Genomic DNA, 15,855 nt, shown 5'->3' with positions numbered 1-15,855 from the left:
GCACACTCCTGACACATGCGTATACATAGCGCGTCCCTTTGTGGCCCGTTGCCATGCAACATGTCTCTGATTGGGTTAGCGCTGTGAGGCTCTTCACCACACCCTCCTCTTCTCTCCCGCGGGACCCAGCTGCACTTCCAAGGCCAAGACTGGAGCAAAGAGAGATCCACAAAGAAGCCCTCTCAGTCTGGAGCAGGCGCCAACCGGGTTTACACTCACAATTATTGATCCAGTTGTCTGATGCATTCGGGACCTCTCCTTATTTTCATTTCACATGAATTGTAGATTTAAATGTGCTGGAAGAATTCAAATGTCTTCAGGTGACACACAGACCAAGTGCCTTTTGGCTCAGACTCAGCTGCTTACAGGTTGGAGCAGCCCAGGCATATTTGCTTTTCATTTGTGATGAGATTTTGCTGGAAATGTAAATTTAACCTGGCAGACTCAGTCGTCCAGAGAGCAGCTGAGCTGGATGTGAAAGATGTTTAACTTTATTTTCAATCAGAGCTTTTGGCTCCTGTATGTTTTAGGAAATGATCTGGTCCCAGGGAAATGGGAACCATCTAAAGCTTCACTTCTGCTAGACTTATATGTGCCAGCATATAGCTCTTTATTTCATCTTTAACACATCTTATATGTGACTTTAACAGTGATTATCTTAAAAATGATTAGACATTGATTAGAAAAATGTTGTTTACAAAAATTTATTCATACAAATCTTACAACACTTTCATGACATTGAGAAACGTAAAACCCCATAAAGGATTCCTGTGTGTAGAACGATGCCACTTGTACTAAGGTTCACTTTGAAAACACATCGTTTTTCAGATTCAACATTTAAAGTAAGGCGTTTGGCGCTTTCAGAAATATCAACAACAGGCATTTTCTATGATCAGAACAACATCTCCGTCATGGTTTGGTCACCCTTGTACTTTTGGATAGTGATGTACATGAGAAAGTATAAGTTATATAAGGGGCTATTTTCTTGTTTATAATGTACTGACCGATATCAAAGAAACAACACCTCATAGTCAACATTAATAATACCACTGGTGTTTGTTCACAACTCCCACAGACACTGAACACCCCATGCACACACATACATTGCCTGCTCCTTCAACATATACATTCTAGCCATTTTAATAATATTTTACTCACTATAAAGTATTGGCCATGCTTTAAAAAGAAAGCCTAATTACTACTACTGTTTGGGTGGACCAAGCCAAGCGATTAAACATTAAAAAAAGGAAGTTTGAATGTAAGCTCATGGACTGCAGCATCGTAGGGCCACTGAAATTGCCATCTGTCACTTGTGGCGATTTTTGATAAAGATTTTTTTGTCGTTTTTTTTCTTTTTTGTACATTTTTTTTTCTCACGTCGAAAGCAAGGCACCGAAGCCAAAAGCTGTTTCCACAACCTCCACGTTTGATTTCCATTCACACAAACAAACACACGGATAGAGACGCTGATATTTGCTAAACACCTACATTGACATGACTCTCGCACAAAGCCTGCAGGAAGAAAAGCCCAATTTGACAAGTATTCATAGTTTTGTATGAAAAGAGGGATGCAGGCCAGAGATTGAATTGCAAGGGATGCATAAAACGGTATTTGCATAATGTTGAATAAATTCATAAGGTATTGGTCTAATAAAAGTCAATGGGTGGGTCTCTCTGGGCTGGAGGGCTGTGAGGATCCGTTTAGACTCTTCTTACAGTCAGCAACGTCTACACTAATGTCTTTCTATTCAAAAGAAATAAAACAACCTGCAACTAAATTAGGCTGTATCTTCATTGAGGCACAATCTAACAGGCTTTGCTCACATTAATGCAACTTTGCACTTCAACATTTTGGCACGGGAAAAAAAGAGATGAACTATTTGTGCCAGTTAAAAAGCCAAGGCAAATGGAGAAAAAGGGCATTTAGCATAATGCAAGCAACATGCAAATCATTGAGGACGTCAATGATTTGAGCTGGTGATGCCAGAAGGGAAATGTTGAAGATAAAGTAAATAAAAGGAGCAATTCATTGTGGCTAGTATGTGGTAGCATATTAGCCATCTTTGATGCTTAAGTTTCGATGCAGCAACTGCAAAATTATTGAAAATAAAATTGCATTTGGGCCTAAATTGTGAAGAAATTTGGCAACAAAAATGAAAACAATAGGAGGCATGTTAATTAGCAGCTTTAGTTGCTAATAATTCCGTAAAATGTGCGAGAAAATGTGGCATGAAATCCATTCAGATAAATATTGAAGCCAAAAATAGGAAAGAAAATAAGGTGCGCCAAGTACAATGAAAGGCAAGTTCATTATTAGTTTTAGGTGCTAATAATGCCAAAATGTCACGAGGTGAAATTGCAAAAAAGAAGAAGAAAAATATAAAAATGTTTGAATCAAAAGTGCATTAGTGTGGACGGCCTCCGGGCTTCCATTTGACAAAGATGAGGGAATTCAACGCCTGATATCCACTGTCAGACTCATTGACCCTCACGATGTCCAGTCTGTCTCTACATTTAACAACCACACATCACTTCAACTTTTGTGTCACTCTTTTCTTTAATCCTTTCTCTCCTCACACATTTCCCATCTACTCGTCACATCCAAATGGCACGCTCTCAACAGACATCCAACATAAAACCAACTACAGCACTGTCAAGGCCAACAGAAGAGATAAATAACTACTTTAGCACGGCCAGCTAGAAGCAAAAGAAATATAACTACTACTACTACTACTACTACTACTACCACTACTACTACTAATACTAATGCTACTGCTACTGCTACTGTAACTATAGGAGACGAAGGCAATTGGGTTAAAAAAATATAGGATAAGGGCATCCAGTGTCAACAAGTCAGTGCAATACCAGTCATCACCACATCTAATCTCCTGAGGAGGAGATGTGGTGCAAAATTAGGCTTAAAGCATAAGCCCAAATAAAAATCTCTATATAGCACAATGTGTGGCATGCAATTTCTAAAGCAAAAATAAGCCTTTACATGCACCATTAAGGATGAATAAGCTGATAAAATAGTCCTCTGTGTGGTTCTGGTGCAGCCTGCGCTCAACAGTTTGCCCTCATTTTTTTGTGAATGAAACTGTGGACTGAGCAGGCAACACTGGGATCTGTAGTTTTTCTCTTCTGTACACAAGAAACACAACTCTCTTTGATGGATGCATTTTTCGTACACCTTTTTGAGGCGAGTGAGCACATCTCTGTAACATATGCCCCCACAATGACGGTCTTAAAGATAGATTAGGCTTCTTTAATCTTTAATCTTAATCTAAATAATCTTTATTTCTTTTTTCATTTTTTTTTCTGTTTTTTTGCCACCAAAAGAGGCCATACATCAAAGCCACATAGCTCACCATGTCAGGTGTAAGACATTTATAATTTATAGGATCAGCCTTGGTTTACAGAGCATGCTCACTGCTTCTTTGGGCCTGTTCGAAAACAAAAAAAAACAACACTAAAAAAATAGGTTACAAAAATAAGTATAACATTCAATACTTTGATTGTCTTTTAAAATCTATTTATTTTCTGCATATGTAGATGTAGACTTCAAGCGCATAATGTTGAAGGTGCACATTTATATCTCTTTTCTTTTTAAGCTTTTTTTTTCCATTTTCTTTTTAACATCTTGACATGAAAATAAAACGTTGGTCCACAACTGTGCGTAAGGGTTATGTCTGGAGAAAGAAGTGCTTCAGTACAAAAAGGGGGAAAAAACGATATTATTAATAAAATATTGATTTTAATGGCTTTACTTCATACATAAATACATGTTGAAAGAACACAGGCGCAATCCACTGGTTGGCAGATATAGGTGGATGAATTTCATAACGACTCGGATGTATTTACACAGTTGGGGCAGTTTGGGGGACGCGTTCTGGCACAACCAACAACAAAAAAAGACGCTACAAATAGGCCAGCCCCCGCCGTCCCTTGTTCCTAACTCTCTGTCTGTACCTTCTGCCCAGAACCGCTGCCAGGTACTTCTGCACGGCCATTTGCTTCCTATAGCGGCTGTAGCTGTCAGTGAAGATGCCATCCGAGTGTCTCTTGGACAGTGGCTCCGACTCGTCCTCCACGCTGTTGTCCTCGCTGCGCACACAAACAAACACGGGGGGGGGGGGAAACAGCATTGAAAACGTGCTGCATTTCGTTGCACAATAATTTCATCTGTCCCTTTTTCTTTTTCTTTTTTTTTGTGCTGTCGTGATTTTCTAACGTAAAGTAGTCCGTGGTTTCGGCCTGCTCTGCTGCTATAATAATAACAGGCCGGTTGGATTTATGCGCCGTCAATTATTCATCGGTTTTTGGCCCATCGCGGGTTTATTTCGGTGCATAAATCAATGCATAGGCTGTTTTGTAATTCACCCTGACGTGCATTGTTTATGGGAATAACAGTGACAGTGAACGAAACACGCCATGCAACAAAGAAAAGGAAAAAAAAGGCGAGACAATGGCTAAATAATGCAGCAGACAGTCATGGGAAGCAAATGAAATCAACGCGAATAAGAGGATGCCCTTACCCTCCGCGTATTGTCATCAGCGAATGCAGATAATGTCTCGCTGTTAACTGACCCAGGATGTCCCTCAAGGCTCTATCTAATTCCTCCTCAGCATGCCTTTCTGATCTGAGATGATAAAACGCCAAAACACACATATCAATCCAAGGAAGACTCAAAAAAGAAAAGCGCAAAAGACAATGATCCAAAAACAAAAAAAACCCGTAGCCTCAAATGCCCCTTTGGACCAGACTTATAAAGGCGTGTGCATTTTAGGCTACGTGAGAATAAAGACTAGACATGAAGAACACGGCCATGTGCTGAGGGTTTACCTCTTTTCTGGAGGGTAGTACAGGGAGTAGGACTCGTCCGGGCTCCGTATCGCTATTTGGTCCGTGTCAAAGCCCATGTCCGGTAGTGTGTTGCCGTCCTCATCGAAGGCGTCGTTGTCAAGTCTGGGTGAGGAGGGAAAAGGGACAGATCAGGGAAGGGAAGGCTGAGCGCGCCACGTCCTGCAGTGTCTGTGTCTGAGGCGCAGCGGAGGAGGAATATAGTGCAAGAATGCGCAAAAGCGTGCGCGCCCGCTGTCCCTCTACGGGATGTAAAGTGCGTGCAATGTTGAAAATGAACGAAAATGTTTGAAACGAATAATTAATGTTGAGTGATTAAGCTGTAGAAAATAAGCTTGTAATAAAATATCGCTAAAAATGACTTTATTTTATATTCAATTGTTTGGATAGCACCAAGACGCAAAAAAGATTTAAATGTGGATTTGAAATCAATGCCTTTTATGGACTCGTTAATAATCAGATCAATCCGAACAATGGGTGTGAACTCCCACACAGGAGATGTGACCACTAAAACCGGAATAATAGAAATGGAAAACGAAAAACAATAATGCGGTTATTAAGATGTGCACCCTAACCACGCCCAAAATCATATTTTGCCACCAAAAGAAGAAGGGGGAAAATAGCTGTATAGTGGCTCAGGTTTCTTGCCTCGCCTCTGCGCGTGACGACAGCCCCCGTCATCCCGCGCTCGGTTTCAGTTTAATAAGAAGAAGGACTTGTGTGGAGCGTCCCGCTGGACCCACACACACACACACACACACACACACACACACACACACACACACACACACACACACACACACACACACACACACAAACCTTCTCTCACACACACTTTGCACACACACACACACACACACACACCTTCTCTCACACACACTTTGCACACACACACACACACACACACACCTTCTCTCACACACACTTTGCACACACACACACACACACACACACACAAACACACTTTGCACACACCGATGGCTTTGACAACTATGGCTTTCATCAATCCCCCCGTGCGCGCGCGCTTGCTGTGGGGAAGGAGCTTTGTGCGTAAAAACTACCACTTCCACGCGCGGCGCAGCTTGTTCCCAAAGCTTTTACGCACAAACCAAGTGCTGCCCAGGCTGTTCTCAACGAGACACCTACCTGATTTTGGGGTAACTTAGTCCAAGGGGTGTGCAGAAGACGCTGTAGTGCACTAAGATTCCGTAGATGAGTAAGATTAAAGTGGCTTTACTCGAACTGGCCATGCTGCGGAGAAACGTCAAAAAAGCAATCAATAAACTAACAATGAAAAATAACGATATCTACGCAATAAACATCATTCAAACACGACTGAAGCGCGATTAAAGAGGTTTGCCTCGTTACATCAAAGTTTACAGCCAATCCTTTTACATGCAAAGTCTCAAAATGGACTAATTCCTGTGACTTTTACGCAGCGCTCTGCTCCATCCGCGGTGGCACAACATACCTATAACAAGAAGAAAGGGAGAACAGGAGGCGCGCGGTGCTTCTACTGGCTGCTGCTGATGCTGCTGATGCTGCTGCTGCTGCTGATGCTGCTGCTGCTGCTGCTGCTGTTACTGGAAAGGAGACTGAGGATGTGGGAGGAAGAGGGAAGGCAGGGTCCGGGCGTGTCTGCGTGCGTCGAGAGAGCGCTCCTTATCCCCTTTTGGCTGAAGCGCCGCGTAGACTCTCCTTTATGTTCCCCTCACTTCTGCCTCTCTCACTTTGCACTCAGTCGGAAGGAAAGAAGGAAAGAAAGAAAGAAAGAAAGAAAGAAAAAGAGGAGGCAAGTGCGCGCACGTTGGGGGAAGAAGGGAGAAAAAACGCGTCCCCGGGAAAAAAGTCACACAAAACACCAAGCGCTCGTCGTGTGCGTCTTCATATCGCTCACTCGAAACTTTTGTCCTGTGCCGCGATTCGCCTTGGATTTTTATCTCCCCTCCGCCCTCCCCCGATATGTCACATTAAGGATGCTGCAGACGTCATCAAGCCTCCCTCCCGGAATATAATAGTACAGCTCCTTCCCCGTCAGACCCTGTCCCACCTGCCTGTGTCTATAAGCTCCCACCCATCCCCATCCCCATCCCCATCCCCTCCTCCACCACACACACTCTTTTTCTTTTGTTTCTTTCAAGTTTTTTCAACCCAAAACTTTACTCTTTTGAACCGCACGCCCGCCGCGGTTATGTGACGGACATTAGCAATCAATTTGTGCACTCACCGCGTCACCGACGAGTCCAATTAGGCTCGTGTGATTATGGCAAAGCTGGGAAACGATTGGTCGGGTTTTGTCATAACAGGGATCGGGCTTCAGAAGTTCAAGGCCCCCAGGGACTGACGCTGTCCGCCGCTCCAGTGACTCGTCTCCGGTTACAGTAGCACGTCTCCTTTCCATCCCCTTGTTCCCATCATTGAGGTGTGTGTTTTAATATCGCGGTAATGGCCGTGCGTCCGGTGCCTTTCCTCAACGCGTCATTTGGTGCAATAACGCAGGCCACACATCCAGTCAATGTTAATTTATCATTTTCATCATACTGTTAATGTTTAGAATTAAATACCTAAACGAAATATATGTAAAGAATCGCAATCGTTTTGTTTTATGGATGAGGTTTGCAGTGGTAACAGCAAGGCCCAGTGGAAGCCTTATTTTAGCAATAAAACTGTGCGCCTTTTTCATGGGTGCTTTTTTTTTTTTTTTTGCATGATTAGATTTTAATGATGGAAATTAACTGCAGCAGCTCAGCGTGAACTTGGCTTTAAACGTGTGGACGCGGAGTGAGAAGAACAGAGGAGAGGAGAGGAGAAAGTGCCTGCAAAACGCGTGGAAGTTTTTTGGAGACGTTGAATTTGCGCCGTTCCAAGACGTCCATACATTTTGACGTGACGCCATGATAATTAAAAAAGAACATTGTGTAGTGTACCACGGTTGAATCAAACATATAGCTCACCACGACCCATGATATGATTCTTTTTTTTTTCCTTTTTAATTCACGTCAGCGTTTTGTTTACTCTGACGCAATGTGACAAACGGGGCCAGTCACTGCCTCCGGAGCCTATCCACAACTCCAGCTTTCCGGGGCGTGAATCCAGCTTGGAACACAACTTAAAACCCATAATGTGCTGCTGGAGAGGACTGCTAATGGCGCGGGCGGGCAGGTAGAAGAGGCAAGGAGCGCTGAAGGATGAGCACGCGGCGCCACCAAGAGGACAAAGCGAGGAACTGCGAGCGCACTGTCCAGTCAGCAGTGCGCATGAGGAAGAGGGGGAGGAGGTGGGTGATGGGGGAGAGAGCATGAGTCACACACGGCCTCCCTTTGGTCATTAGTGGGTCTGGAAATCTAATTGCTCGAAAGCCAAGCGATTATGGATGATGCCCCCAATCAAAATATAAAGGTTGCGATAACTTTGAAATCTGTACTTGGGCTACTCATGACTTTCACAACTAATGAAATCACCGTAACAATTTGGCATTTCACATCCTGTCGCATCAGCATCCCGTACTATTTATAGCCCAGGCAAAGAATATATCGCTCTGCACTGACAAGTCTACGTCCCCAGGCCATAAAAATAGGACTATAGGTGCAGTAAAGTCTAAATACACAATCTGTGGACGTCCTACTGGAGACGGTTGGTTCTTCTGTGTGTTTGGTGACGTTGTGAACCGTAAAGCGTCGATATGTAATGATAAAACTTAAATAAATAAAAGCATGTTTGTCCATTTTTCATTTTGGATGTTCAAAATTCTGGAGTTAAACAAATAAGTGTTAAAGTGTTCATTTTTGGGAGTTTATTCTCTACATTCAACTACGGCTTGTGTTCAGGGCAACTCTTTGGCGTAGTAATATTTCGGAATTCATTCATCGAGTGTTGAGGAGCCTGATTCAACACCAGAGGCGGAGCCAGACATTCTAAACATCCGGGGCTTAGGCCAAAAAGAAAGGGAGGGGTTCATTCGGGCCAATATGATGTGGGTTTAGTGCAGTTACATAGAATAACCCTCCAAAGGCTAAGGCAGACCATGGCCTTTTTGCCTTCTGAGAGAGCTCCTCCCTCAAAAACAGCAGAGGTGGGAGCATTTAGTTACATTTACTTTTTTCAAGAAATTGTACATCTTTGGTGTTCTGATTTAAAAACAAAAACAAATAAAAAACATACCCACAACAGGGCCCGAACCCACTACCCTGATGTCCACAGTCTCATGCATTATCCTTTCAGATTTAGTCTATTTGTGCCTCAGTGAGCTGTTTGTCCTGTACTTTCTCTGCTTTAGCTTTGTAGATGAATAAAACCTCTGAACCACTGCTACAACCGCAATGAATTCATGGTTTGAACGATCATGTGCTGTTGTTGTCTATTCTACGTTCGATAAACTTTGTTTTTCAGCACATGTTCTGAATGTCTCTTTTTTCCAGTCGATCTGCTCTTATTTATGCCCTTCACTTTTTGCAAAACCTCAGTTAAATGATGTAGAAAAGGCCTTTTTGTCAGTTCCATGGTCAGATCACATGACCTGCTGTGTACTTTCTTCGCTCCCGCCCACTTTCTACATGCAGCCAATCATACACCAGTTCAACAAAAATGACCGTAACGAATGAAACGGGTAAAGAGAACAAGCACCTAATCAGAGATGGAGCGTGCAGAGAGTGACCCTCCACGCAACACAAATGACACGTTTCACTTTTAAAACATTTAAATACGAAAAGAAAAGTGAAACCACTGCTGGATTCGAACCCTGGTCCCAATCCAACGCTCTGCCTGTTGCGCTAACCACTTAGTGACGTCGTGAAAGTCACGCCCTGGCTCCGCCCATGTTCAACAATACACCTGAGTTAGAATGTGCTCCACCCAGTCATCTTCACGTGACTCTTGAGCAAGGTAAGTGTGGTTTTACTCCTCACACTTACATTATATCAGACTGTGCAGGGCTTTAAGACGACAATAACCCGTATAATAACGTTAATTTGTATAGTTTGTCATAGACTTTGATTGCCGAACTTTCTAGCAGCTAACTCAGCTGCTGAAGTTTGCCCTGAACTTGTCGGGACTCATGAGGCAGTTAAAAGTGCCATTTTACTCCTCAAACTAACGTTATAGTAGGCCTCCATCATTATAATAACGGCACATTTGTGTATTTTGTCATAGACTGATTTTGCGAGGCCAGAGCTAGCGACATGCGGTTGTGGCGGGACCAGTCAATCCTGTTTAGCAACTGACACGGCTTTGCGTGCAGAGCTTCCTGATATCGTCACCCGACATGAACTCTTAATCTTGCATTTTCCCCCTCGTCTCCTAACTTCATAGTAAAAGAGGACTAGAGAGGAGCTGCCCAAACCCCTGCACTCATTTGTTATTGAAAGACAAGAATGACAAGAGAGCAGCTGGGTCATTTATTACTGATCAAATTATTTCTTTTATTTTTCCCTCAAGTGGTCAAGATGTTGTTGAAGGTGCAACATAAACAAACAAAGAAATATGTGAGGATCGAAAGGACCGTCTTCTCTGTGTTCATCGACGCAGGTAGGCGATAACTATGGGTTGTCTGTCATTTAAGGGGACATAATAACGTGTCAAATGTTGTGCTACAGTAAAACAGAAGTTTCAACTACAAGATTACAGAGTGCTGAAAGTCAAAGATGAACTGGGCATAGAGGTGGATGAGGATGCCTTTCCAGTACTTGCAACAGAATTGATGTGGTTTTTCATCTCCACTGACATAAATTACGTGAGAAATTATATATATATATATATATATATATATATATATATATATATATATATATATATATATATATATATATATATATATATATATATATATATATATATATATATATATATATATATATATGCATGCATGCAGCAGATTGATACACTGAACAATCCAAACATTTATTTTGACTCTCCTTTATCCTTCTCATTTCGGTCATCCCACTTGCAGGATTAGCCGACTACTCCAACCTGCCGGGATTTGTGATACTTGGTAGGTGTGGTAGGCAGGTTTATAATGTTTATGAAATACAAAATGGTCCTCATCTAATTGGGCAAGTTTTGATTTAAATAAAGTAATAAAGTGATCTTTTGAAATGAAAATGTGCTAGTTCTTGGTCCTCCATGGCACCTTACTGTATATGGCAGTTCTGTATTAATACATAACCGTGTTAATTTTAGATTTGATGTGCCCTGTAACTTAATGTTACTGTATTTGTGGTCCTCAGAAGCAGTCTGGACAGTCCAGCAAGTGGACAGCGCCTGTGCAAGAAATGTGTTCTTATAACTTGCATACTTTAAACAGATTCATTTTTAAATTGTCCTTTCTTCAAAGTCCTTTCTTTTCTTCCTTCCCTTCTTTATTTTCTTCCTTCCTTTTCTTCCTTTTGTTTCTTCTTTCCTTCCTTCCTTTTTCTTTCTTCCTTTCTTCCTTCCTTCCTTCCTTCCTCCCTTCTTCCTTCCTTCCTTCCTTCCTTCCTTGACACAGAAGGACAACAGGGTTAAATTTAAAGGTAGTCTAACTCATGTTAATGATAACTCTTGTCAGACATTTGTGCATTGCTTTTAATGTTTGCACTTTGTATTTGGTTTGGTGTTACAGTTTGTGATACAAAATCAAAAGTCAAACATGCTTTTTTAAATAAAAATGTGACAATCAATGTTTTTTGTAGTCTTTTTAACATATTTAAGTTTTGACTGTTAACACCATAAAATAGTTCACATTCAAATTAACTCCAGGTGAGAGTTGTATTTTACCCCACATGAGAGTAGTTTTTAACTCCCACAGTGTTCAGTTTTAACTCCAGAAAAGAGTTAAAAAATGAACTCCCGGAAAAGAGTTCCTTTAACATTTCCCTGGAGTTTATTGGATGGTCTCACATGTGCACTCAAATGTAGTTGATATCAACTCACAGAGAGTTTATTCCAAAGGGCAGAATTGGCAGTGTGCAATAGAAAAACTTGAGCTCGCATCTCCACAAGCCTGACTCACACTGGCCTGAAGGAGCTTGTTTCCATGGGAATTGGTTGCTCCTATATTCCACAAGGCATTTGTTTGTATTTAGCTCCATGGAGATTTTTCTGAAGTATGATTTTAACTTTTTCATTTCCATAGAATCATGCAGGTGAAAGTTAAGGTTATAGTGGCTGATGCTCTGAATGAATAAATGTAGATGTCTATGTCACGCTCCAAAGCCCTATTATTCTTGCATTTTCCTGTAAAAGATGATGAAACAAATGTAATAGTGGTTCTTTACCACTTTCCGACAGGGCTGCAATGATTGGTCAGAAATTGGTCTGTACAGTTGTATACATATAAAGGCCAATATTTTGTCTTTATTTTTACTCTAATTTTTTATCTGGTAACTTGTGACTTATTCATTGTTCATTGTTCAAGTTCCTATGTAAGTGAATTTTGTTCATTGACAATAAACCTTTCTTTTGTTTTTATTATGGGAAACATTGCAAGACATAATGAGCTGTTTTAAACAAATGCATTATTGACTAAATTGCCTCAAGCCACTGACTGAAAACTGACTTTGCTTCTGAACATTCCCCCACGGCACAGAACATGGCTCCTGCTCAACATTACACCTAGGGGGCGCCAGAGGCCTGCATCATTTAAGTGTTTAGCCGAAGGTTCAAATCAGTGCTTTTCTGTGAGTGCGTCTGCGCGCGGCTTTTATGTTTGTAACACATAAAGACGCCACTCAAAAGCACGTGTTCGTTTATTGCACCGACACTTCGTGAGTTGAGTGACTTTTGGTGCCGAAGGCTCTGATCAATACGAGTGTCGGCCATGTTGGACTCTGTTCAATAGAAAAGAAGATGCTTTCAAAGTCCGTCGAAACAAGGAAGATAATGACTGTAATAAACAGAAAACCTGTGGAGCCCAACTATACACGGTCCATGGAAGTGTCTGAACAATCATGTTTGTTAATGCAATCTCGCTAGTCAATCAAAATTCGGTTTGGTACAATAAAAATGTATTTTTTAAACGTGTTACAGGTTAAATCAGTGCCTGTGCGCCATAAATCCGTCATTCACAATCTCATTTAGACACATTTCAAACCAGTCTCAACGCTTTCTGCGAACTGCGTTGCGTTTATGGCACGGAAGCTCAGAAGAACGAGCCTAATCCGCGGCCCTTGAACGCAGCTCGGTTCTTTCCTCGGCCTCGTCGGCTCCTCGCTCCTCGTCCGGCTATTGTTGTGCCTCTTCTGAGGGCCGCCCTGACCTATCAGCGCCCGGTGAGTTGGGGATATTTTAATTGCGGCGCCTTTGCCTTTACCCCGCCATATTAACGACCCTTTGTCAGCCGGCGTGGCATTGTCTTTTTTTTGCTGGAGGAGGAAACACTCTCCGAGATCCCGTCGGCAGGAGTTACTTCTTGCGGTTGTTGGAAGTAGTTTCTCGGTATGGGACGGACCGGGGACGACTGAGATTTGACGGTTAAAAAAAAAAAAAAGGAGGAGATCGCTCGCTTGCGGCTGGTTCCCCGAAGAGTCGGGAGGACGTGGGAAGGGGACCCCGGGACGCATGTAGCCACAACACGACAGTGCAAAGGTCGCTTTCGAGGTAAGTCGCGGCTCGTCTTTAAAAAGTACGCAGGCCTCACACTCTCAGAAAGTTGTGCGTCAAACGTGCACCGGAGTTTGCCCCGTTGCGTCTTTTTGGGGAGTTTCAGAGCGTCTTTTATGTCTTAATACGTCTTTATATCGTGCTCAAACACCACGTTTTTAAACTTCAAAGCGTGACTCGACTCCCGTTTTATTCTAATGGCCCCACTTAAACAACCGATTCATCCCCTTCCGCTCTCTTGCAACATGATTTCCCCAACTGTCCATTAGGTCGGAGCACTTATCCCCCTGTCCCGCCTCAGCCCTGTCCCACCGTGAGCTCCACTCTGCAGTCAGCTGCTGCTCCGGGGCCCCAGCTGTTAAAGCCCTTTTATTGCTCGACACACGGGATACTATGACCCGAGCTTCCCAGAATGACCACACTTTTGGTAAATTATCCCTGACTACGTAATTCCCACGGATATTCCCGATGTTGTTGTTTTGGGAGCCCAACTTTGCGCCCCGGGGAATGCGTTAAAACTGTGACTGTGAGGTCCCGGAGCCTCGGTAATCCCCCCCGGTGCTCCGCGGTAATCCCGGTGCTGGGCTGAGCGGTGCCCGTCCCCGTTACGCATTCACAGCTGGAGGAAACGAGGGCAGTTGGCAGCGGGACGAGGAGGAGCGGAACAGGTGGCGCGCTGGCCCCGGGGATCAGGGGCCCCGGGTTAAATGAGAGGAGAAGTCTTGCCCTGCTGCTCTGCTTCATTACCCTGATGGAGGGTTTTAGAGCTGGGCACTAATGGCATTTGCACAGACGCATAAAGTGTGCTGCGTCTTATTTAGGGTTGTACAACTCCAAATGTAGACTGTTCTGTGTTATTATTTAATATATAAGCACTTATAAGCACCTATTAGCATTTATAAGCAGTGGTGGTAGATGGAAGTAGGAAGCATGACTTATTTTGTATTTAAAATGTGCATTCTGTAATCGTAAAGTGCTTTTTTTATTTCGATGTTTATGTCACTGTCATTACATTTACTATTTTGATTTACTTTCACATTCACTTCATTCAAATTGGGACTAAAGCAGAAACCAACCCTGGGCTACACCAGGACTGGGAACCGAACCAAAACTAGGCCGGAAACCGAACCAGGACTAAACCGGGGACCGAACCAGGACTAAACCGGAGACCGAACCAGGACTAAACCGGAGACCGAACCAGGACTAAACCGGGGACCGAACCTGGACTAGACCAGGAACCGAACCTGGACTAGACCGGGAACTGAACCTGGACTAGACCGGGAACCGAACCTGGACCCGAACCTGGACTAGACCGGGAACCGAACCTTGACTAGACCGGGAACTGAACCTGGACTAGACCGGGAACCGAACCTGGACTAGACCGGGAACCGAACCTGGACTAGACCAGGAACCGAACCTGGACTAGACCGGGAACTGAACCTGGACTAGACCGGGAACCGAACCTGGACCCGAACCTGGACTAGACCGGGAACCGAACCTTGACTAGACCGGGAACTGAACCTGGACTAGACCGGGAACCGAACCTGGACTAGACCGGGAACCGAACCTGGACTAGACCAGGAACCGAACCTGGACTAGACCGGGAACTGAACCTGGACTAGACCGGGAACCGAACCTGGACTAGACCGGGAACCGAACCTTGACTAGACCGGGAACCGAACCTGGACTAAACCGGGAACCGAACCTGGACTAGACCGGGAACCGAACCTGGACTAAACCGGGAACCGAACCTGGACTAAACCGGGAACCGAACCTGGACTAAACCAGGAGCTGAACCTTGACTAGACCGGGAACCGAACCTGGACTAGACCGGGAGCCGAACCTGGACTAGACCGGGAACCAAACCTGGACTAGACCGGGAACCGAACCTGGACTAGACCGGGAACCGAACCTTGACTAGACCGGGAACCGAACCTTGACTAGACCGGGAACCGAACCCGGACTAGACCGGGAACCGAACCCGGACTAGACCGGGAACCGAACCCGGACTAGACCGGGAACCGAACCCGGACTAGACCGGGAACAGAACCCGGACTAAACCGGGAACAGAACCCGGACTAAACCGAACCCGGACTAAACCGGGAACCGAACCCGGACATGACCAGGACAAACCCAAGTCTAGTCAGGACTTTATAATTCCGAAAGTTTGATTCGGTAAAGCTGGTCACAAACCTGAGGAATAGTCTTTTATTAGACTGTGTGATGAAGATTCAAGATTTCACTGTTAGTTGGACGATTGTGTTGATAACTGTGAATAATCATAACATCTTTTTTTGTCCTCACAAATGGAACTTAAAATGCTTACAATCTGAACATGGACCTATTACTATTTTGATTTACTTTCACATTCACTTCATTCAAATTGGGACTAAAGCAGAAACCAACCCTGGGCTACACCA

General features: G+C 43.7%; 2 protein-coding genes across 3 annotated transcripts in view; one reads left to right on the top strand and one right to left on the bottom strand.

Moving 5' to 3' along the window:
* Positions 1-688: 688 nt before the first annotated feature.
* Positions 689-6,705, bottom strand: adcyap1b (adenylate cyclase activating polypeptide 1b). Of its 2 annotated transcripts, XM_072440821.1 has the most exons (5): positions 6,333-6,705; positions 6,008-6,112; positions 4,844-4,966; positions 4,536-4,640; positions 689-4,104 (listed from the first exon to the last, which is right to left on the bottom strand). In XM_072440821.1, the coding sequence occupies exons 2-5, from the start codon at positions 6,109-6,111 to the stop codon at positions 3,918-3,920; spliced, it is 519 nt and encodes a 172-aa protein (XP_072296922.1). In that variant the 5' UTR covers position 6,112; positions 6,333-6,705; the 3' UTR covers positions 689-3,917. The 2 variants fall into 2 exon arrangements, with proteins under 2 accessions (XP_072296922.1, XP_072296924.1); XM_072440823.1 differs by lacking the exon at positions 4,536-4,640 and having other exon boundaries at positions 6,333-6,701.
* A 6,617-nt stretch (positions 6,706-13,322) lies between these two features.
* yes1 (YES proto-oncogene 1, Src family tyrosine kinase) overlaps positions 13,323-15,855 on the top strand; it is a 39,177-nt gene continuing 36,644 nt past the window's right edge. Inside the window, exon 1 of the mRNA XM_072440818.1 lies at positions 13,323-13,432. The gene's annotated coding sequence lies outside the window, so the exon portion shown is untranslated. The remainder of the gene's footprint in view (positions 13,433-15,855) is intronic.

The sequence above is a fragment of the Eucyclogobius newberryi genome, unplaced genomic scaffold, assembly GCF_026437365.1.
Source record: "Eucyclogobius newberryi isolate DKJ021-1_F unplaced genomic scaffold, fEucNew1.0.hap1 SCAF_12, whole genome shotgun sequence".
NCBI classification, from domain to species: Eukaryota; Metazoa; Chordata; class Actinopteri; order Gobiiformes; family Gobiidae; genus Eucyclogobius; species Eucyclogobius newberryi.
This window is presented reverse-complemented; position numbering and strand designations above follow the sequence as displayed.

Excerpts from the sequence above, each read along its gene's own strand:
- adcyap1b (XM_072440821.1), bottom strand. The coding sequence starts at position 6,111 with ATGGCCAGTTCGAGTAAAGCCACTTTAATCTTACTCATCTACGGAATC. Across the intron at positions 4,641-4,843 it reads TACTACCCTCCAGAAAAGAG|ATCAGAAAGGCATGCTGAGG; the intron begins GTAAACCCTCAG and ends TTATCATCTCAG. Across the intron at positions 4,105-4,535 it reads CTGATGACAATACGCGGAGG|CGAGGACAACAGCGTGGAGG; the intron begins GTAAGGGCATCC and ends TTGTGTGCGCAG.